Source organism: Ranitomeya imitator, chromosome 1 (genome assembly GCF_032444005.1).
Source record: "Ranitomeya imitator isolate aRanImi1 chromosome 1, aRanImi1.pri, whole genome shotgun sequence".
In the NCBI taxonomy this organism is placed as follows: Eukaryota; Metazoa; Chordata; class Amphibia; order Anura; family Dendrobatidae; genus Ranitomeya; species Ranitomeya imitator.
This window is the reverse complement of record NC_091282.1, coordinates 329695965-329720200: the sequence shown is the minus strand read 5'-3', so window position 1 is coordinate 329720200 and position 24236 is coordinate 329695965. Positions and strand designations below refer to the sequence as shown.

Genomic DNA, 24236 nt, shown 5'->3' with positions numbered 1-24236 from the left:
CACTTCCGGACATTAGCGTCTGAGTTGGAATGGCCAGATAAAACCCTCATTCCCGTATTTTGGAGGGGGCTGGCTGACCATGTGAAGGACGCTTTGGCCACTAGGGAGATTCCCGCCACACTGGAGGAGCTCATAGCCGTATCTACTCGTATTGACCTCCGTTTTAACGAGCGGAGGTTGGAGCGAGCCCAGTGTAGGCAGAGGTTTCGGCTGGCTCCCACCTTCGCCAAACCTTTGGAATCTCCAGTCCAGGCATCCGAGTCACATGAGGCCTTAGAGGTGACATGAGCGGGATCCAAGTCTCAGTCTGCCCGTGCACATAAGGTCCGTCATGTTTGCCAGCAGTCAGGACACCTTGCCTCCAAGGGTCCTCAGCGGTCGGGGAAACGTCAGCGTCTAGTGGCAGTTGGAGGAGGTACACTAGACACGGCGACGTTTGCCTCTAAGTTGTCCTTCAAGGGGACAATTACCATAGGCCCATCCACTCTTATGGTCGAGCTATGCGTGGATTCTGGGGCAGAGGGTAACTTTATGTCTTCCGCTTTTGCCCAGCGTCACGCAATACCCTTGGTGATGCTCGCCAAGCCGGTAACCGTTCGAGTGGTAAATGGGTCAACACTACCTTCACAGATTACCCACCAAACCATTCCTTTCACGCTATCTGTGTCTCCATCACATCAGGAGATAATCTCCCTATTAGTCATTCCTGAGGGAATTGATGAGGTCCTGTTGGGGATACCATGGCTTCGCTACCATTCTCCTCATATTGAGTGGTCCTCTGGGAGAATTTTGGGTTGGAGTAAATCTTGCGAGGGTAGATGTCTGAGGGAGTGCGTTCAGGTTGCTACTACACAGGTACCCGCAGATCTTTCCTCTCTCCCCAAGCACTATTGGCCCTATGCAGACGTGTTCTCCAAAAGAGCTGCGGAGACCCTTCCGCCTCACCGCCCCTATGACTGTCCTATTGACCTCTTACCTGATGCTGAGCCTCCCCGGGGTCGAGTCTATCCGTTATCTCTCCCGGAGACGGAGGCAATGTCCCAGTACATCCAGGAGAATCTGGCAAGAGGATTCATTAGGAAGTCAGTGTCACCGGCAGGGGCAGGGTTCTTCTTCGTACAGAAGAAGACTGGAGACTTACGTCCATGCATAGACTACAGGGGTCTTAATGCCATCACCGTTAAGAACAAGTACCCACTACCCCTGATATCTGAGCTGTTTGATAGGCTACGGGGAGCGAGGGTATTTACAAAGTTAGATCTGCGGGGTGCTTACAACCTGATTCGCATGCGTGAGGGGGATGAATGGAAGACGGCTTTTAACACCAGGGATGGGCACTATGAATATCTGGTGATGCCCTTCGGGCTCTGTAATGCCCCAGCCGTTTTCCAAGACTTTGTGAATTACATCTTCCGGGATATGCTCACCACCTCGGTCATAGTCTATCTGGATGATATTCTCATCTTCTCTCCAGATATTGACTCCCATCGGAGAGATGTTCGCAAAGTCTTCGACCTCTTACGGGCAAACTCCCTCTACGCCAAGTTGGAGAAGTGTGTGTTTGAGCAGGAGTCCTTGCCTTTCCTTGGTTATATCATCTCTACCCAGGGTTTGGCTATGGATCCTGCCAAGCTACAGGCTGTAATGGACTGGCAGGAACCCCATTCTCTTAAAGCGGTGCAGCGCTTTATGGGGTTCATTAATTACTATCGCCAGTTCACTCCACACTTCTCAACTTTGGTAGCTCCCTTGGTTGCCCTCACCAAGAAGGGAGCAAATCCCAAGTTGTGGTCAGAGGAGGTCTCCAAAGCCTTTCTCTCGATCAAGTCACACTTCGCTAGCGCTCCCATCCTACATCGCCCCGATGTTGATAAGCCATTTATCTTGGAGGTGGATGCCTCATCCGTTGGTGCTGGAGCAGTCCTTTTCCAAAAGGATGCTCAAGGTCGGAAGCATCCTTGCTTCTTCTTCTCCAAGACCTTCACACCAGCGAAGAGGAATTATTCCATCGGGGACAGGGAGTTGCTGGCCATGAAGTTGGCTTTTTCGGAGTGGAGACATCTCTTGGAGGGAGCTCACTTTCCCTTCCAAGTCTTCACTGACCACAAGAACTTGGTGTATCTGCAAACGGCCCAGCGGCTGAATTCTCGCCAGGCTAGATGGTCCCTGTTCTTCTCCCGGTTCCATTTTACTCTCCATTTCCTCTCCGGGGAGAAGAACGTTCGTGCTGACGCTCTCTCCCGCTCCGTGGTGTCATCGGAGGAGGAGGAGGAGGAGCCTCGTCTTATTGTCCCTTCTGAGAGCCTGAGAACTGTAGCTCCGGTTTCGCTAGAGTCTGTGCCCCCGGGCAAGACTTTCGTACCAGCTAACTTGCGACCGGAGGTTCTCTCTTGGGCTCACTCCTCCAGAGTGGGTGGGCATTTTGGGACCAAGAGGACATCTGAGCTTCTGGCGAGAACATACTGGTGGCCGCATAAGTAGTGTATAAGCGGGTGGTTTCGTCAAACTCAATCTGACAGGTGCCCCGCCCCTATCAAAGTGTATCAAAGTGTGTAACCCCTCCCCTCCCCTTGTTTGACGGCTGGTATCCAGCTGTCCCTCCTTGTTTGATTTCCCCTTTTGATATAGTTTAATATAGTTTAATTTGTTGTAGTTTTGATATTATTCCCGTATTTTGTGGAATAACACATGTTTATAATTATAGCCTAGTCGTGTATTTATTTTACACGTGGTTTATAACACCTTTCTCATTTGTTTTATAATAGATTTTATACGTAGCCCCGAGTTTGATTCTGTAAGCTTTTGTTTTATTCACAGTGTATCCATATAGTGAATAGGGCTGATGTTTCTGTATGCAAGCCTACATCCTGTTATGTGAAAAGTATTCTCAAACACTAACTAAATGGTGAACATTACCTAAATTAGGTTAACTGTGGGTCAGAGGTTTATAGCACCTAGGTCAAGCAATTGTTGTTGTATTTGCGTACCCCATAAATGTTTATTCTCACAAACAGAAAAGTTATTGTGTCCTGAAGATGGCATCTGAGGTTATTTGTTTTTTTGTATTAGCTTTCTCAGAAAACAGCTGTGTTATCTGAGGGTCAGATATTTTTGTACAAACTCATGCTGTTTGGTGATCTTTGTGAAGCAGAACTTTGTTTATAACACATTTGTACCTGTATTGTACCTGAATTGATATTTGCTTTCTCTTTTTTGTGTCCTGAAGATGGCATCTGCAAAGTTATTTGTTATCTACTGAGGCCATTGCAAGTTGTGTTTATTCACATTGTAGCAGGTTTTATCCTTGTGGCTGCCTTATATACACAGAAGAGATATGCACCAATGTCACAACACAAGTTATAATATGACCCAATGTTACAACACAAGTAAGAAGCGGCGTGTTTTATACGAATAAAAACCAAAGACACGATATTGTAAAAAAAAAAAAAAAAAAATTTAAAAGATTTATTTCTCACAATAAAACAGCATCTCAAAGACATTTCATTACTATAAAAATTCATACAGAATATAAAAAGTAAAAACATTAAAATAGTACAATGAACATTCATCATTACACTTCTTACAAAATAATTAATATAGAGTTACAAGGCGAGTACAGCATTTTAGCCAGTACATTCTTTACATCGTGAGCCACATGGTTTGCAGCATCGGTAGAGACCTTTTTTAGGTAGCAGAGTTCCACGTGTGGTACCTAATGACGGGGAATGTAAAGATTGAATTGTACGGGGAACCGCCGCTAACTTCAGCGGTGTAGATACAGAGCGTGTCTCACTGTTGGTAATTTTTAATTCATCTAAAAGCTTCCTAGTAGCGGTGTTACCCACAACTGTAGACGGCATATTTAGTTCGGCCATAGCTTGCATAAATGAATCCCAACCCGGTGGTAAATTTCTACTGTTCAGAGCATGGCTCTGCGTTGTACTACGTACCAAATCCAGTAAGTTAGACCCTGGTATTACGGATCCTTTGAAAATAAATTCAGCATTATTATTCCATGCTGTGACATTTTTATTCTGCAGCATCCTGTTTAGTAAAAATTCAGCATTCTTTTTATATCTCTGGTTTATATGGCTGACAATTTCAGCGATCTCATGATTTTATCAGAGCCGGTATGATTTTTATCAGAGTCGGTATTTGGCAATTGATATATATATATATATAATATGACCCAATGTTACAACACAAGCAAGTAAGAAGCGGTATGTTTTATACGAATAAAAAAACCAAAGACACGATATTGTAAAAATAGAAAAAGATTTATTTCTCACAATAAAACAACAGCTCAAATTTTAACATGAAATAGACATTTAGGACTTATTTATGTTATTATCTTTATGCACGTTGCCTGTGCTGCCTATAATTTGACTCTATCCTTGTTTTGTTGAAAATAACTGGACATACATAAGAAACCGGGCAATATATCTTTATAGAAATAACACTTCTGCACTCTTTGTGCATTTCTATCAGTTTTATTCATGCATTTATAACACACCATGTTTGATATTGGTAATTTGATTCTGGGAACACATTTTAAGTTACATCTGCACATGCATTTTTTTTTTTTTTTTAGGCCATATAAATAGAAAATTATGTAGAAACCCAAAGTTTTGATAAGTGTATGAAAATACACCAATATTAACTATTTGTGCTATTTTAGGCGTAAATTTGTCCTATATGTATAGCAGTCAGGAGTTGGGGCGATGAAATATGTGTTACAAGCGTAGTGAATTGCAGATATATTCTACAGTGTATGTCATTTTGAGAAATGTGTGGCATAACCAATGTATACAGTAACAGGCGGAATGACTGAGTGTAATATTGCACTCAATACTGTGCAAAGGGTCTGAATACTTATGACCGTGTGATATTTCAGTTTTCTTTTTAATAAATTCGCAAAAAATCTACATTTCTGTTTTGTTCAGGCATGATGGCGTGCAGAGTGTACATTAATATATATATCTCAGAATGCAACTGAATAGTATTGCTAATTAGGCCATATAAATAGAAAATTATGTAGAAACCCAAAGTTTTGATAAGTGTATGAAAATACACCAATATTAACTATTTGTGCTATTTTAGGCGTAAATTTGTCCTATATGTATAGCAGTCAGGAGTTGGGGCGATGAAATATGTGTTACAAGCGTAGTGAATTGCAGATATATTCTACAGTGTATGTCATTTTGAGAAATGTGTGACATAACTAATTACCTATTACGGCCACATTTCTATGCAGTGTATTTTAGAACCAGTGTTTCTGGATGCAGACTGTAATGTGTAAGGTATTCTCATTTTTATATATTGTATTTTATAACACACCATGCCATTTATATAATAATCACAGTTGTGTCTCTACAGGACAACGCGGCTTACAAAGACATTTCATTAATATAAGTGTGAAACTGACAGACAAGCACACCTGTGTCTCTACAGGACATGCTGGTCACTAGACAGCCAGAGTTTCTGTGGGGGAGATATACTAACAGAGGTTCTGTTGACCCAATAAACCGGTGTAGAACGTACACAGAGAGCAACTTACAATATTTACTAAGGTAGCGGAAATGGGTTTACTGCAGTTATCAGAGCATTGTATTTTATTTGACAGCCACAAGTCACACAGGTCATGATGATAGTGTATCTGCAGCATGTTATTTGGAAATAAAGAAGCCTTTTTTGTATTCGCCCGCATTTTATATAAAATCTGCATAAAAAAATCTTCTTGGCTACACCAAAACACGTAAGAAACAAATGTATAACTTTTAGATCTACCGCATCCACAGATATTATTCCAGCGTTCTTTAATTCTACATTATTTTAGCACATATTAATTTCACAACTTTTATATGATATTTATAACACTCATTTTATATGAGTTTTCTAACACATTCTCACGGGAATATTACATATATATATTTTGTGTTTTGCGCAATTATTTGACACTGTAATTCGCATTTTATATAAAATATGCATAAAAAATCTTCACATTCTCACGGGAATATTATATATATATTTTGTGCTCTGCATCATTATTTGACACTGTAATTCGCATTTTATATAAAATCTGCATAAAAAATCTTCTTGGCTGCACCAAAACACGTAAGAAACAAATGTATAACTTTTAGCGCTGTCGCATCCGCAGATATTATTCCAGCGTTCTTTAATTCTATATTATTTTATCACATATTAATTTCACAACTTTTATATGATATTTATAACACATTCTCATTTATAAGGGATTTATAACACAATATTGTAAAATCATTTATTGGTTCGCGGCCTTACTAATATCCTTTGAAAATAAATTCAGCATTATTATTCTATGCTGTAACATTTCTATTCTGCAGCCTCCTGTTTAGTAAAAATTCAGCATTCTTTTTATATCTTTGGTTTATATTATATTAGCTTTTTGATAATCCCGGGAGTGCCATCTATCTAGCCCTAGTATTTTTGTTATCTCAAAAGGGTGTGACACAGTCCCATATATTATTCCAGCATTCTTTAATTCTACATTATTTTAGCACATATTAATTTCACAACTTTTATATGATATTTATAACACTCATTTTATATGAGTTTTCTAACACATTCTCACGGGGATATTATATATATATATATATATACTGTATATATTTTGTGTTATGCACCATTATTTGACACTGTAATTCGCATTTTATATGCCGCTGCTTTTTCTTGTTTTTGTGTAAAAATCTCTGGCAGACAGGCACAGCTGTATCTCTACAAGACATGCGGGACACACCAGAGACATTGGAAATTGGGGGTTATAATGTCGAATTCAGAAAATAACCATTTTATATTGAATGACTAATGATTTCTATAGGCCTACTTTACTATGAAATTATGCATAAAAAATCTTCTTGGTTAACCCAAAACCGTAAGAAACAAACGCATAACTTTTAGCTCGAACACATCAGCATATATTATTACAGTTTTTTTGCTGAATTAAAAATTATACAGTTATTTCATATTTTTGGGGCTTCATGACAGGAGAAATTATTGATAGAAACCCAGAGTTTTGATACGTGTATGAAAATACACCAATATTAACTATTTGTGCTATTTTAGGCACAAATTTGGTCTATATGCATAACAGGCAGGAGTTGGGGCGAAGAAATATGTGTTACATGCGTAGTGAATTGCAAATATATTCTGAAGTGTATGGCATTTTGAGAAATGTGTAGCATAACCAATTACCTATCACGGTCACTAGATGGCAGAATATCATATTAATTATACATTGGGGTTTACTTTTGGAAGCTTATAAAGGCGGTGTGTATGTGCACAGGATGACTTATTTTGTTTTTATAGTCACTAATATCCATATTAAATGACTCTTTAGCTTTATGAGTAAGAGACAACATACAAATAGAATCCTTTTCCCTAGTAGTTTTATATTCTATGTCTGATATATTTCTACACAAAGCTACAAAACTATTTTGTAGTTTATAATGTATCACAGTAGTTTCATGTGAAGTTACATCTTAGGTTCTGTTCAGACTATTGTAATATCTATAGCTTAAAATAGAGCCAAATAGCTACTTTCAAACACGGACATACACCATTGATTTTCGTCACAAATGGATCCAATATATCTCGTGTCACGGTTTATTTTTACCGCGTTGCGGTTTAAAGTTATAAGCATTTAAATAATAATTTTCTCATTAGATATGTGACTCGCGATATTTATTTGCTTAGGTTAGATCATTTTCAGTTTAACAATACATTTTATCACACAAATGACCTTATCTGGGGCCCTAGAAACAACATAGCAGCATTAGTAAGCCCCTTTCTTTTTACATTATCAAGAATCCTTGGGTTAAGATAACGTAAGTTTATATGCATAAAGCATTTAATATAGTGCACCAAACATGATATGGTTTTTGATTTCTATGAACTGTCGCGAACAAATCATATAAGGTTAAAAATATGAATATTATTGAATATAATGTGTATGTGTTCTGTGTGTGTGTGTGTGTTCTGTATGTTGTGTATGTATGTTTGTTGTATGTGTTGTGTGTGTGTGTTTTGTATGTTATGTGTGTTTGTGGTGTGTGGGTTCTGTGTTGTGTGTGTGTGTGTGTTCTGTATGTTGTGTATGTATGTTTGTTGTATGTGTTGTGTGTTTTCTGTATGTTATGTGTGTTTGTTGTGTGTGTGTGTTTGCCTGCAGCCATCTCCTTTCTGTAATTCTCCTCTCTCTTTACAGCGCCATAAATCTATAATGGCCAATTCATTTACCCATATTTATATAGAAAAGGTAAAAATCACAACTGAGGAAGAAACCAGTAGTACATGAACAAAAGTAACACCCGGAAAATAAAATACTGTAAACAATAGTAAAACATTATATTCAATAATATTCATATTTTTAACCTTATATGATTTGTTCGCGACAGTTCATAGAAATCAAAAACCATATCATGTTTGGTGCACTATATTAAATGCTTTATGCATATAAACTTACGTTATCTTAACCCAAGGATTCTTGATAATGTAAAAAGAAAGGGGCTTACTAATGCTGCTATGTTGTTTCTAGGGCCCCAGATAAGGTCATTTTTGTGATAAAATGTATTGTTAAACTGAAAATGATCTAACCTAAGCAAATAAATATCGCGAGTCACATATCTAATGAGAAAATTATTATTTAAATGCTTATAACTTTAAACCGCAACGCGGTAAAAATAAACCGTGACACGAGATATATTGGATCCATTTGTGACGAAAATCAATGGTGTATGTCCGTGTTTGAAAGTAGCTATTTGGCTCTATTTTAAGCTATAGATATTACAATAGTCTGAACAGAACCTAAGATGTAACTTCACATGAAACTACTGTGATACATTATAAACTACAAAATAGTTTTGTAGCTTTGTGTAGAAATATATCAGACATAGAATATAAAACTACTAGGGAAAAGGATTCTATTTGTATGTTGTCTCTTACTCATAAAGCTAAAGAGTCATTTAATATGGATATTAGTGACTATAAAAACAAAATAAGTCATCCTGTGCACATACACACCGCCTTTATAAGCTTCCAAAAGTAAACCCCAATGTATAATTAATATGATATTCTGCCATCTAGTGACCGTGATAGGTAATTGGTTATGCTACACATTTCTCAAAATGCCATACACTTCAGAATATATTTGCAATTCACTACGCATGTAACACATATTTCTTCGCCCCAACTCCTGCCTGTTATGCATATAGACCAAATTTGTGCCTAAAATAGCACAAATAGTTAATATTGGTGTATTTTCATACACGTATCAAAACTCTGGGTTTCTATCAATAATTTCTCCTGTCATGAAGCCCCAAAAATATGAAATAACTGTATAATTTTTAATTCAGCAAAAAACTGTAATAATATATGCTGATGTGTTCGAGCTAAAAGTTATGCGTTTGTTTCTTACGGTTTTGGGTTAACCAAGAAGATTTTTTATGCATAATTTCATAGTAAAGTAGGCCTATAGAAATCATTAGTCATTCAATATAAAATGGTTATTTTCTGAATTCGACATTATAACCCCCAATTTGCAATGTCTCTGGTGTGTCCCGCATGTCTTGTAGAGATACAGCTGTGCCTGTCTGCCAGAGATTTTTACACAAAAACAAGAAAAAGCAGCGGCATATAAAATGCGAATTACAGTGTCAAATAATGGTGCATAACACAAAATATATACAGTATATATATATATATATAATATCCCCGTGAGAATGTGTTAGAAAACTCATATAAAATGAGTGTTATAAATATCATATAAAAGTTGTGAAATTAATATGTGCTAAAATAATGTAGAATTAAAGAATGCTGGAATAATATATGGGACTGTGTCACACCCTTTTGAGATAACAAAAATACTAGGGCTAGATAGATGGCACTCCCGGGATTATCAAAAAGCTAATATAATATAAACCAAAGATATAAAAAGAATGCTGAATTTTTACTAAACAGGAGGCTGCAGAATAGAAATGTTACAGCATAGAATAATAATGCTGAATTTATTTTCAAAGGATATTAGTAAGGCCGCGAACCAATAAATGATTTTACAATATTGTGTTATAAATCCCTTATAAATGAGAATGTGTTATAAATATCATATAAAAGTTGTGAAATTAATATGTGATAAAATAATATAGAATTAAAGAACGCTGGAATAATATCTGCGGATGCGACAGCGCTAAAAGTTATACATTTGTTTCTTACGTGTTTTGGTGCAGCCAAGAAGATTTTTTATGCAGATTTTATATAAAATGCGAATTACAGTGTCAAATAATGATGCAGAGCACAAAATATATATATAATATTCCCGTGAGAATGTGAAGATTTTTTATGCATATTTTATATAAAATGCGAATTACAGTGTCAAATAATTGCGCAAAACACAAAATATATATATGTAATATTCCCGTGAGAATGTGTTAGAAAACTCATATAAAATGAGTGTTATAAATATCATATAAAAGTTGTGAAATTAATATGTGCTAAAATAATGTAGAATTAAAGAACGCTGGAATAATATCTGTGGATGCGGTAGATCTAAAAGTTATACATTTGTTTCTTACGTGTTTTGGTGTAGCCAAGAAGATTTTTTTATGCAGATTTTATATAAAATGCGGGCGAATACAAAAAAGGCTTCTTTATTTCCAAATAACATGCTGCAGATACACTATCATCATGACCTGTGTGACTTGTGGCTGTCAAATAAAATACAATGCTCTGATAACTGCAGTAAACCCATTTCCGCTACCTTAGTAAATATTGTAAGTTGCTCTCTGTGTACGTTCTACACCGGTTTATTGGGTCAACAGAACCTCTGTTAGTATATCTCCCCCACAGAAACTCTGGCTGTCTAGTGACCAGCATGTCCTGTAGAGACACAGGTGTGCTTGTCTGTCAGTTTCACACTTATATTAATGAAATGTCTTTGTAAGCCGCGTTGTCCTGTAGAGACACAACTGTGATTATTATATAAATGGCATGGTGTGTTATAAAATACAATATATAAAAATGAGAATACCTTACACATTACAGTCTGCATCCAGAAACACTGGTTCTAAAATACACTGCATAGAAATGTGGCCGTAATAGGTAATTAGTTATGTCACACATTTCTCAAAATGACATACACTGTAGAATATATCTGCAATTCACTACGCTTGTAACACCTATTTCATCGCCCCAACTCCTGACTGCTATACATATAGGACAAATTTACGCCTAAAATAGCACAAATAGTTAATATTGGTGTATTTTCATACACTTATCAAAACTTTGGGTTTCTACATAATTTTCTATTTATATGGCCTAATTAGCAATACTATTCAGTTGCATTCTGAGATATATATATTAATGTACACTCTGCACGCCATCATGCCTGAACAAAACAGAAATGTAGATTTTTTGCGAATTTATTAAAAAGAAAACTGAAATATCACACGGTCATAAGTATTCAGACCCTTTGCACAGTATTGAGTGCAATATTACACTCAGTCATTCCGCCTGTTACTGTATACATTGGTTATGCCACACATTTCTCAAAATGACATACACTGTAGAATATATCTGCAATTCACTACGCTTGTAACACATATTTCATCGCCCCAACTCCTGACTGCTATACATATAGGACAAATTTACGCCTAAAATAGCACAAATAGTTAATATTGGTGTATTTTCATACACTTATCAAAACTTTGGGTTTCTACATAATTTTCTATTTATATGGCCTAAAAAAAAAAAACAGTAATACATGTGCAGATGTAACTTAAAATGTGTTCCCAGAATCAAATTACCAATATCAAACATGGTGTGTTATAAATGCATGAATAAAACTGATAGAAATGCACAAAGAGTGCAGAAGTGTTATTTCTATAAAGATATATTGCCCGGTTTCTTATGTATGTCCAGTTATTTTCAACAAAACAAGGATAGAGTCAAATTATAGGCAGCACAGGCAACGTGCATAAAGATAATAACATAAATAAGTCCTAAATGTCTTTCATGTTAAAATTTGAGCTGTTGTTTTATTGTGAGAAATAAATCTTTTTCTATTTTTACAATATCGTGTCTTTGGTTTTTTTATTCGTATAAAACATACCGCTTCTTACTTGCTTGTGTTGTAACATTGGGTCATATTATATATATATATATATCAATTGCCAAATACCGACTCTGATAAAAATCATACCGGCTCTGATAAAATCATGAGATCGCTGAAATTGTCAGCCATATAAACCAGAGATATAAAAAGAATGCTGAATTTTTACTAAACAGGATGCTGCAGAATAAAAATGTCACAGCATGGAATAATAATGCTGAATTTATTTTCAAAGGATCCGTAATACCAGGGTCTAACTTACTGGATTTGGTACGTAGTACAACGCAGAGCCATGCTCTGAACAGTAGAAATTTACCACCGGGTTGGGATTCATTTATGCAAGCTATGGCCGAACTAAATATGCCGTCTACAGTTGTGGGTAACACCGCTACTAGGAAGCTTTTAGATGAATTAAAAATTACCAACAGTGAGACACGCTCTGTATCTACACCGCTGAAGTTAGCGGCGGTTCCCCGTACAATTCAATCTTTACATTCCCCGTCATTAGGTACCACACGTGGAACTCTGCTACCTAAAAAAGGTCTCTACCGATGCTGCAAACCATGTGGCTCACGATGTAAAGAATGTACTGGCTAAAATGCTGTACTCGCCTTGTAACTCTATATTAATTATTTTGTAAGAAGTGTAATGATGAATGTTCATTGTACTATTTTAATGTTTTTACTTTTTATATTCTGTATGAATTTTTATAGTAATGAAATGTCTTTGAGATGCTGTTTTATTGTGAGAAATAAATCTTTTAAATTTTTTTTTTTTTTTTTTTTTTACAATATCGTGTCTTTGGTTTTTATTCGTATAAAACACGCCGCTTCTTACTTGTGTTGTAACATTGGGTCATATTATAACTTGTGTTGTGACATTGGTGCATATCTCTTCTGTGTATATAAGGCAGCCACAAGGATAAAACCTGCTACAATGTGAATAAACACAACTTGCAATGGCCTCAGTAGATAACAAATAACTTTGCAGATGCCATCTTCAGGACACAAAAAAGAGAAAGCAAATATCAATTCAGGTACAATACAGGTACAAATGTGTTATAAACAAAGTTCTGCTTCACAAAGATCACCAAACAGCATGAGTTTGTACAAAAATATCTGACCCTCAGATAACACAGCTGTTTTCTGAGAAAGCTAATACAAAAAAACAAATAACCTCAGATGCCATCTTCAGGACACAATAACTTTTCTGTTTGTGAGAATAAACATTTATGGGGTACGCAAATACAACAACAATTGCTTGACCTAGGTGCTATAAACCTCTGACCCACAGTTAACCTAATTTAGGTAATGTTCACCATTTAGTTAGTGTTTGAGAATACTTTTCACATAACAGGATGTAGGCTTGCATACAGAAACATCAGCCCTATTCACTATATGGATACACTGTGAATAAAACAAAAGCTTACAGAATCAAACTCGGGGCTACGTATAAAATCTATTATAAAACAAATGAGAAAGGTGTTATAAACCACGTGTAAAATAAATACACGACTAGGCTATAATTATAAACATGTGTTATTCCACAAAATACGGGAATAATATCAAAACTACAACAAATTAAACTATATTAAACTATATCAAAAGGGGAAATCAAACAAGGAGGGACAGCTGGATACCAGCCGTCAAACAAGGGGAGGGGAGGGGTTACACACTTTGATACACTTTGATAGGGGCGGGGCACCTGTCAGATTGAGTTTGACGAAACCACCCGCTTATACACTACTCGCATATGGCCCGAGATGTCAAGGACTACAGGTCCTTCTCAAAAAATTAGCATATAGTGTTAAATTTCATTATTTACCATAATGTAATGATTACAATTAAACTTTCATATATTATAGATTCATTATCCACCAACTGAAATTTGTCAGGTCTTTTATTGTTTTAATACTGATGATTTTGGCATACAACTCCTGATAACCCAAAAAACCTGTCTCAATAAATTAGCATATTTCACCCATCCAATCAAATAAAAGTGTTTTTTAATAACAAACAAAAAAAACATCAAATAATAATGTTCAGTTATGCACTCAATACTTGGTCAGGAATCCTTTGGCAGAAATGACTGCTTCAATGCGGCGTGGCATGGAGGCAATCAGCCTGTGACACTGCTGAGATGTTATGGAGGCCCAGGATGCTTCAATAGCGGCCTTAAGCTCATCCAGAGTGTTGGGTCTTGCGTCTCTCAACTTTCTCTTCACAATATCCCACAGATTCTCTATGGGGTTCAGGTCAGGAGAGTTGGCAGGCCAATTGAGCACAGTAATACCATGGTCAGTAAACCATTTACCAGTGGTTTTGGCACTGTGAGCAGGTGCCAGGTCGTGCTGAAAAATGAAATCTTCATCTCCATAAAGCATTTCAGCCGATGGAAGCATGAAGTGCTCCAAAATCTCCTGATAGCTAGCTGCATTGACCCTGCCCTTGATGAAACACAGTGGACCAACACCAGCAGCTGACATGGCACCCCACACCATCACTGACTGTGGGTACTTGACACTGGACTTCAGGCATTTTGGCATTTCCTTCTCCCCAGTCTTCCTCCAGACTCTGGCACCTTGATTTCCGAATGACATGCAAAATTTGCTTTCATCAGAAAAAAGTACTTGGGACCACTTAGCAACAGTCCAGTGCTGCTTCTCTGTAGCCCATTTCGGCACCTGTAGCCCATTTCCTGCACACGCCTGTGCACGGTGGCTCTGGATGTTTCCACACCAGACTCAGTCCACTGCTTCCTCAGGTTCCCCAAGGTCTGGAATCGGTCCTTCTCCATAATCTTCCTCAGGGTCCGGTCTCCTCTTCTCGTTGTACAGCGTTTTCTGCCACATTGTTTCCTTCCAACAGACTTACCATTGAGGTGCCTTGATACAGCACTCTGGGAACAGCCTATTTGTTGAGAAATTTCTTTCTGGGTCTTACCCTCTTGCTTGAGGGTGTCAATGATGGCCTTCTTGACATCTGTCAGGTCGCTAGTCTTACCCATGATGGGGGTTTTGAGTAATGAACCAGGCAGGGAGTTTATAAAAGCCTCAGGTATCTTTTGCATGTGTTTAGAGTTAATTAGTTGATTCAGAAGATTAGGGTAATAGGTCGTTTAGAGAACCTTTTCTTGATATGCTAATTTATTGAGACAGGTTTTTTGGGTTATCAGGAGTTGTATGCCAAAATCATCAGTATTAAAACAATAAAAGACGTGACAAATTTCAGTTGGTGGATAATGAATCTATAATATATGAAAGTTTAATTGTAATCATTACATTATGGTAAATAATGAAATTTAACACTATATGCTAATTTTTTGAGAAGGACCTGTATATTCAGGCATGCGTTTCTTGCGCCCAGAATCGGTCTCCTCGGCAACGGCCTGCTGGGTTGCTTTACCCTCTACCGGTGGAAGACAGGCCCTGGGAGATGGTCGGGATGGACTTTGTGGTGGGTCTACCCAAGTCGCGTGGCTGCTCCATTATTTGGGTTGTCACCGACCACTTCTCCAAGATGGTGCATTTGGTGCCGCTTCCTCGGTTACCCTCAGCACGGGCCTTGGCGGTGTTGTTCATTAAACACGTTTTCCGTTTGCATGGTATGCCTGATAAGATTGTCAGCGATCGGGGTCCCCAGTTCGCATCTCGGTTTTGGAAAGAGCTCTGTCGTTTACTCAGCATAGAGTTAAACCTCTCCTCTGCATACCATCCCGAGACGAATGGGTTGGTGGAGAGAACCAACCAGACTCTGGTGACATATTTGCGACATTTCGTCTCTGCTAGGCAGGATGACTGGGCATCTTTGCTACCTTGGGCGGAATTTGCCCTGAACAACGCCGTATCCGATTCCACTGGTCAAACTCCTTTTCTCCTTAATTACGGCCAGCATCCGCGTGTCCCTGTGCCCATGCCCGTGTCATCCACCGATTCTAGGGTGGCAGACTGGGCGGTGGAGGCACGTGACATCTGGGACCACACACAGGATGCCATCCGGGCCTCCAAGGAGAGAATGAGAGTTTCGGCTGATACACACCGGCGCCCCGCTCCGGTCTTTGCTCCTGGCGACTTAGTGTGGCTCTCCGCCCGTAACATCAGGCTGCGAGTTGAGTCCACTAAGTTTGCTCCTCGCTACATTGGCCCGTTTAAGGTTCTGGAACAGGTCAACCCTGTGGTCTACCGTTTGGCTATTCCTCCACGCCTTGGTATCACCGATACTTTCCACGTTTCCCTCTTAAAGCCCGTTCATTTGTCCCAGTTTTCCGAGTCATCTGCTGGGACATCGGGTTCATCCACGGATGAGTTTGAGGTGAATGCTATTGTGGGGTGCAAGGTGGTACGTGGCAAGAAATTTTATCTGGTGGACTGGAAGGGTCACGGCCCAGAGGATAGAACCTGGGAGCCTGTGGAGCACATTCGGGCTCCGCTGCTTATCGCAGCTTTTGAGCGTAGTGAGGCTCAAGGAGGGGGGGGCCCTAGGAGGGGGGGTAATGTTAGGAGTCGAGTTTCCTCTGAAGCACAGGGGGAATCTCGATCCGTGTCTGCTGCGGTCTCCCATTCGGTATCGGCCGCAGTGGGCTCTGCTCAGCGGAGACGTCGCTCCCAGCGTCTCGCTGGGGCTGATTCGGTGCATAGGGTCACTACTGCCTTTTCTGGCTTTCCTATGGTACCCTGCACTGATCTGCGGCGAGCGAGCCTCTCTGGGACTAAGTCCTTGTTTACTCACACTGAGCATGCCCAGGGCAGGGTCTCCCATTGGAGGTCGAGGGCCACATGTTCGGTCACATGCTCAGGTGCTGCAGTACATTCCATTGGTCCTTCTGGAAGGTCCTGAAAGGGCAAAACATGCTCAGGTACTGCATCACTTTCCATTGGTCCTTCTGGAAGGTCCTGAAAGGGCAAAAACTTCAGTAGCAGCTTCCTGTGCTGCAACTATATAAACTGCACATGACCGCACGGCCATGCGCTAGTATCGTCTTTTGCTATATGCTTTGCGCCAATGTGGTCATGTGTTTGTATGTGTTCAGGGACCCGGCTGAAATAAGCCCCTAGAATGCTGGCACCTCCGGCGAGGAAATTGTGTATAAATGTGTTCAGGGACCCGGCTGAAATAAGCCCCTAGAATGCTGGCTCCTCCGGTGAGGAGATTGAGTATGCATGCATGACCACTCACTGCTCACATCTGGGTAGTTGGCCTGTGCCTCTGTGAAAGTCTAACAGGGCACAGAGCTCACCTCTCGCGGTTACTCTGTGAAGCTAACAGAGTTAGCATATACCGCCATATAGAGCCGCCATTATTTAGCAGCAGGTACTTTCCTGCACGGTGGATCCCGGGTTGCGAACGCACCAATTCCTTTTAATAAACAATATATTTGGTGCGTTCCGCCAACCCTAACATGCAGTTCTTTGGATGTTGTTTTGGGGTGTTTTGTGACCTCTTGGATGAGTCATTGCAGCCCTCTTGGGGTAATTTTGGTCAGTCCTGGGACGGTTTTTCACTATTCCATGTTTTGCCATTTGTGGATAATGGTTCTCACTGTGGTTTGCTGGAGTCCCAACGCTTTAGAAATTACTTTAGAACTTTTTCAAAACTGAAAACTTCTCAACTACTTTGTTTCTCATTTGTTGCAGAATTTCTTTGGATCGCAGTATTATGTCTAGCTTTTGAGGATCTTTTGGCCTACTTCACTTTGTCAGGCAGGTCCTAATTGAGTGATTTACTGATTGTCAATAGGAGTGGCAGTAATCAGGCCTGTGTGTAGCAAGGGAAATTGAACTCTGCTTCCCAAAGATGAGATATACCACAGTTAATTTATGTTTTAAGGAGGGGCAATCACTTTTTCCTACAGGGCCATGTAGGTTTGGATTTCTGTTTCCCTTAATAATAAGAACCTTCATTTAAAAACTGCATTTTTTAATTACGTGTTATCTTTGTCTAATGTTTAAATTTGTTTTTGTGATTTGTCATTTAAGTGTGACAAACATGCAAAAGAATAAGAAACCATGAAAGGGGCAAACACTTTTTCACACCACTGAATACCCAGTGCACATCATTCCCCCTCTCCTGAGGATTTGCTACAATGTTTGAGGTAAATATTGCCTAGACTGAATACTAAACTTTTAGTGGTTGACTCGAAAGTATTGATTTTGACAAGCTTGTGAGTTTCTGAACATAAATTATTATTATTATTATTATTTATTTATATAGCACCATTGATTCCATGGTGCTGTACATGAGATGGGGTTACATACAAGTTACAAATATCACATACAGTAAACAAACTAACAATGACGGACTGATACAGAGGGGCGAGGACCCTGCCCTTGCGGGCTTACATTCTACAGGATTATGGGGAAGGAGACAGTAGGTTGAGGGTTGCAGGAGCTCCGGTGTTGGTGAGGCGGTAGCTCCGGGGTTGGTGAGGCGGTAGCTCCGGTGTTGGTGAGGCGGTAGCTTCGATAGTGATGAGGCAGCAGCGATGTCAGTGCAGGCTGTAGGCTTTCCTGAAGAGATGAGTTTTCAGGTTCCGTCTGAAGGATCCGACTGTGGTTGATAGTCGGACGTGTTGGGGCAGAGAGTTCCAGAGGATGGGGGATATTCGGGAGAAGTCTTGAATGAAAGCAAAAGTGAAAAAAATAGTATGGCATGGATGTAAAACAAAAATATACTACATTTTAGATATTGTTGTATATTATGTATTGATCGCACTTAATTTACTTAAAATGTAATGCTTCCATGTGGGTTTATCTGAAATTATTATGTAGAGATGTAGCAAAGCACAAACTGAAACCATAGCATCCTTTGTATTTCAATATTGTAGGGCACCCACACTGCCTCTTGCTGCAATTTGAATTTGTATAAGAGATTTCTAAGAAAAACATGTAATCTGTCATTTGTTAAGATATCACTTGCTTCATCTGTAACTCTATAATACTTAAAGGATTTGTTCCATGTACAACATATACTGAATAACTTACCTACAGGGTGACTACAATATTGTTACTGGGGATCCAATCATTAGAGCCCCCTTCATTATGAAAATTGGGGTCAAACAGTCCATGGAGTGAATGGAACAGTAATGAGCATGTTCGACCACCGCTTCATTGAATATCTAATGGGAGTAATTGTTGCACATGCTCTGTAGCACTTCAATAATGCAGGGAACTTTGGTCCTTGTTCTTAGAATTGTTGTGATCCCAAGCAATCAGACCTTTATCATCTTTGCTGTGGATAAGTGACAAATGTTGTTTACAGGACAACACCTTTATTGAAGCATAATTTTTATTATCAACCTATTTCTGAAAAATAAAAAAAAATGTCATCCCATATTATCCTTGCTTGTACTAATTTCAAATAATATTATTCCATCTCTACAGGCTGTAGAAGAACTCTTCTACCTACTAGATCTGGAAAAGAAAAGCATTGTGATGGGTCGTAGCCAGGCAAGTACTTGAGTATTTTCGAAAGATAATCTACTAAATAATTGTCTAAGGGTCACTTCCATCTGTCCTTCTGTCTGTCTGTCTGTCGTTCTGTCACGGTTATTCATTCGCTGATTGGTCTCGCCAGCTGCCTGTCATGGCTGCTGCGACCAATCAGCGATGGGCACAGTCCGGAAGAAAATGGCCGCTCCTTACTCCCCGCAGTCACTGCCTGTCACCCGCATACTCCCCTCCGGTCACCGTGAACACAGGGTTAACGCTGGTGGTAACGGACCGTGCTATGCCGCGGGTAATGAACTCTGTTACCGCCGCTATTAACCCTGTGTGTCCCCAACTTTTTACTATTGACGCTGCCTATGCGGCATCAATAGTAAAAAATGTAATGTTAAAAATAAAAAATAAAAAAAACCTGCTATACTCACCCTCCATAGTTGCTCGCGCTGGCCGCCATCTTCCGTTGCAGGTTCCGCTGGCAAAGATGGTATGGGAGAAGGACCTGCCATGACGTCACGGTCATGTGACAGCGACGTCATCACAGGCCCTGCGCGCCTGTGCGAGAAGGACCTGCCATGACGTCACGGTCATGTGCCCACGACGTCATCACAGGCACTGCACGCCTGCGCTAGAAAGACCTGCCATGACGTCACGGTCATGTGACCGCGACGTCATCACAGGTCCTGCGCTCATAACAACCCTGGCACCGGAAGCTGCTATGGACTACAACGGGCCCTCGGAAAGTTGAGTATATGTTTATTTTTTAACCTGTGACAAACCTGGCTGGGCAATATACTACGTAGCTGGGCAATATACTACATGACTGGCCAATATACTACGTGGCTCTGTGCTGTATACTACTTCGCTGTGCAATATACTACGTGGCTCTGTGCTGTATACTACGTCACTGGCCAATATACTACGTCACTGGCCAATATACTACGTGGCTCTGTGCTGTATACTACGTCGCTGTGCAATATACTACGTGGCTGGGCAATATACTACGTGGCTGGGCAATACACTATGTGGCTGTGCAATATACTACGTGGCTGCGCAATACACTACGTCACTAGGCAATATACTTCGTAACTGCTCAATATACTACGTGGCTGCGCAATATACTACGTCACTAGGCAATATACTATGTAACTGGGCAATATACTACGTGGCTGGGCAATATACTACGTCACGGGTCAATATACTACGTAACTTCACAATATACTACGTGGCTGGGCAATATACTACGTCACTGGGCAATATACTACGTGGCTGGGCAATATACTACGTGACCGGGCAATATACTATGTGGTTGGACAATATACTACGTGTCTGGGCAATATACTACGTGTCTGGGCAATATACTACGTGTCTGGGCAATATACTATATGGCTGGACAATATACTACGTGACTGTGCAATATACTACGTGGCTGGGTAATATACTACGTGGCTGGGCAGTATACTACGTGGCTGGGCAATATACTACGTGTCTGGGCAATATACTACGTGGCTGGGCAATATACTACGTGACTGGGCAATATACTACGTGGCTGGGCAATATACTACGTGGCTGGGCAATATACTACGTGGCTGGGCAAAATACTACGTGACTGGGCAATATATTACGTGCCTGGGCAATATACTACGTGGCTGGGCAATATACTACGTGGGTTGTGCAATATACTACATGGACATGCATATTCTAGAACACCCGATGCGTTAGAATCGGGCCACCATCTAGTAGAGAAATAATGGACTACATATTTGTAGCCTAACATTCTTGTGAAGAAATCATATAGTTAAGCAAACTTCTCAGTAGAACGTACTTCTATATTTCACCAGCGGCACAGTATCACCCTCCTATAAAGATTTATATTCATGCCCTTTTGAATCCAAAAAGTCCCTGGAATTTTGGAAAAAACTTAGTAGCACCACATAACTGACAGTTCAACAAATGCTTGATCTCTACCCTCAGCTTTTACATTATGGTCATTTAGTTGAGTCTCCTACTCTTTGGGCACAAACAGAGAAATATAAAGTCATTAGTATTTCCAATGGCTTCACCTTCCCACTGAATACCCGAGGAGAGTACAGATCATGCAAACAAATTAGGAGAGGAGATCAGGCACTTATTAATTACTTTGGATTCTTCTTGTATGTCCCTGCATGAGGTGCTTCCTCTTTGACTAGTCAAGATACTTTACATATTATGAATGACAATATGATACTACAGTATGTGTTTTTTCAATATTGTTGGGGTGCTTTGCCATAATAAGCCTATGATAAACATCCTTTGTAGAAGGCTGATAATGTGCTGGTGTTGGATTACAGGAGTTTAATCCTGCTGGCAGTTTTCCTATGACCCCTTCCAGATATATGATGCATATTTGCATAATATGTCAGGCCCTCTTCTTTGATGCTCAGGAAGCGATCTTGCATCGTTGCTGGCAGATGTTTGCTGGGCTATTCAGCCAGTATCTGACTCTAAAAGCTTTGCTCGCAATTGTTAACACATTTAATGTGTGTGGTCCAGGAGACTCACATCATGGCACACATTGTGGAGTGCAAATGGGTTGATATCTGTGGCATAACTTGATGGGCCCTGGTGCAAAGTATAAACCTGAGCCCCCAGCTGAATGTTCGTCTGGTGTATGGGCCCTTGTAGCATTTTAGAGCCTATAAAGAGATATGTGTTCGTTCCCCATATAATAATCTCACTCGTTCTGGCTCCCCCTTGTAATTATCTCCCACATCCTGGGCCTCTTCCAGTAATAATTTCTCCATCCTGGACCTCATGCTATAACATTTTCCCTTATTCTGAACTCCTTTCTGATATAATGTTTCCCATCCTGGTATAATGTCACTCATCCTGGGGTAATGCCCCCCATCCTGGTATAATGTCCCTCATCTTGGTATAATGTCTTTATCCTGGTATAATGTCCCCCAGTTCCTCATCCTGGTACAATGCCCCATTCTGATATAATGTCCCACATCCTAGTATAATACAGTGGGGCAAAAAAGTATTTAGTCAGTCAGCAATAGTGCAAGTTCCACCACTTAAAAAGATGAGAGGCGTCTGTAATTTACATCATAGGTAGACCTCAACTATGGGAGACAAACTGAGAAAAAAAAATCCAGAAAATCACATTGTCTGTTTTTTTATCATTTTATTTGCATATTATGGTGGAAAATAAGTATTTGGTCAGAAACAAAATTTCATCTCAATACTTTGTAATATATCCTTTGTTGGCAATGACAGAGGTCAAACGTTTTCTGTAAGTCTTCACAAGGTTGCCACACACTGTTGTTGGTATGTTGGCCCATTCCTCCATGCAGACCTCCTCTAGAGCAGTGATGTTTTTGGCTTTTCGCTTGGCAACACGGACTTTCAACTCCCTCCAAAGGTTTTCTATAGGGTTGAGATCTGGAGACTGGCTAGGCCACTCCAGGACCTTGAAATGCTTCTTACGAAGCCACTCCTTCGTTGCCCTGGCGGTGTGCTTTGGATCATTGTCATGTTGAAAGACCCAGCCATGTTTCATCTTCAATGCCCTTGCTGATGGAAGGAGGTTTGCACTCAAAATCTCACGATACATGGCCCCATTCATTCTTTCATGTATCCGGATCAGTCGTCCTGGTCCCTTTGCGGAGAAACAGCCCCAAAGCATGATGTTTCCACCACCATGCTTTACAGTAGGTATGGTGTTTGATGGATGCAACTCAGTATTCTTTTTCCTCCAAACACGACAAGTTGTGTTTCTACCAAACAGTTCCAGTTTGGTTTCATCAGACCATAGGACATTCTCCCAAAACTCCTCTGGATGATCCAAATGCTCTCTAGCAAACTTCAGACGGGCCCGGACATGTACTGGCTTAAGCAGTGGGACACGTCTGGCACTGCAGGATCTGAGTCCATGGTGGCGTAGTGTGTTACTTATGGTAGGCCTTGTTACATTGGTCCCAGCTCTCTGCAGTTCATTCACTAGGTCCCCCCGCGTGGTTCTGGGATTTTTGCTCACCGTTCTTGTGATCATTCTGACCCCACGGGGTGGGATTTTGCGTGGAGCCCCAGATCGAGGGAGATTATCAGTGGTCTTGTATGTCTTCCATTTTCTAATTATTGCTCCCACTGTTGATTTCTTCACTCCAAGCTGGTTGGCTATTGCAGATTCAGTCTTCCCAGCCTGGTGCAGGGCTACAATTTTGTTTCTGGTGTCCTTTGACAGCTCTTTGGTCTTCACCATAGTGGAGTTTGGAGTCAGACTGTTTGAGGGTGTGCACAGGTGTCTTTTTATACTGATAACAAGTTTATACAGGTGCCATTACTACAGGTAATGAGTGGAGGAAAGAGGAGACTCTTAAAGAAGAAGTTACAGGTCTGTGAGAGCCAGAAATCTTGATTGTTTGTTTCTGACCAAATACTTATTTTCCAGCATAATATGCAAAAAAAATGATAAAAAAACAGACAATGTGATTTTCTGGATTTTTTTTTTCTCAGTTTGTCTCCCATAGTTGAGGTCTACCTATGATGTAAATTACAGACGCCTCTCATCTTTTTAAGTGGTGGAACTTGCACTATTGCTGACTGACTAAATACTTTTTTGCCCCACTGTATCCACGATAATGATAAAATGTCCCTATTTTGGTATAATGTCCCCCA

At 39.9% G+C, this 24236-nt stretch overlaps 1 protein-coding gene across 1 annotated transcript in view; it reads left to right on the top strand.

The window, feature by feature from the left end:
- The window catches only part of MYO18B (myosin XVIIIB), a 1113366-nt gene that overhangs the window by 455395 nt on the left and 633735 nt on the right, over window positions 1-24236 (top strand). The window contains exon 22 of the mRNA XM_069750613.1: window positions 19518-19583. Coding sequence (XP_069606714.1) covers window positions 19518-19583 — 66 coding nt within the window. The remainder of the gene's footprint in view (window positions 1-19517; window positions 19584-24236) is intronic.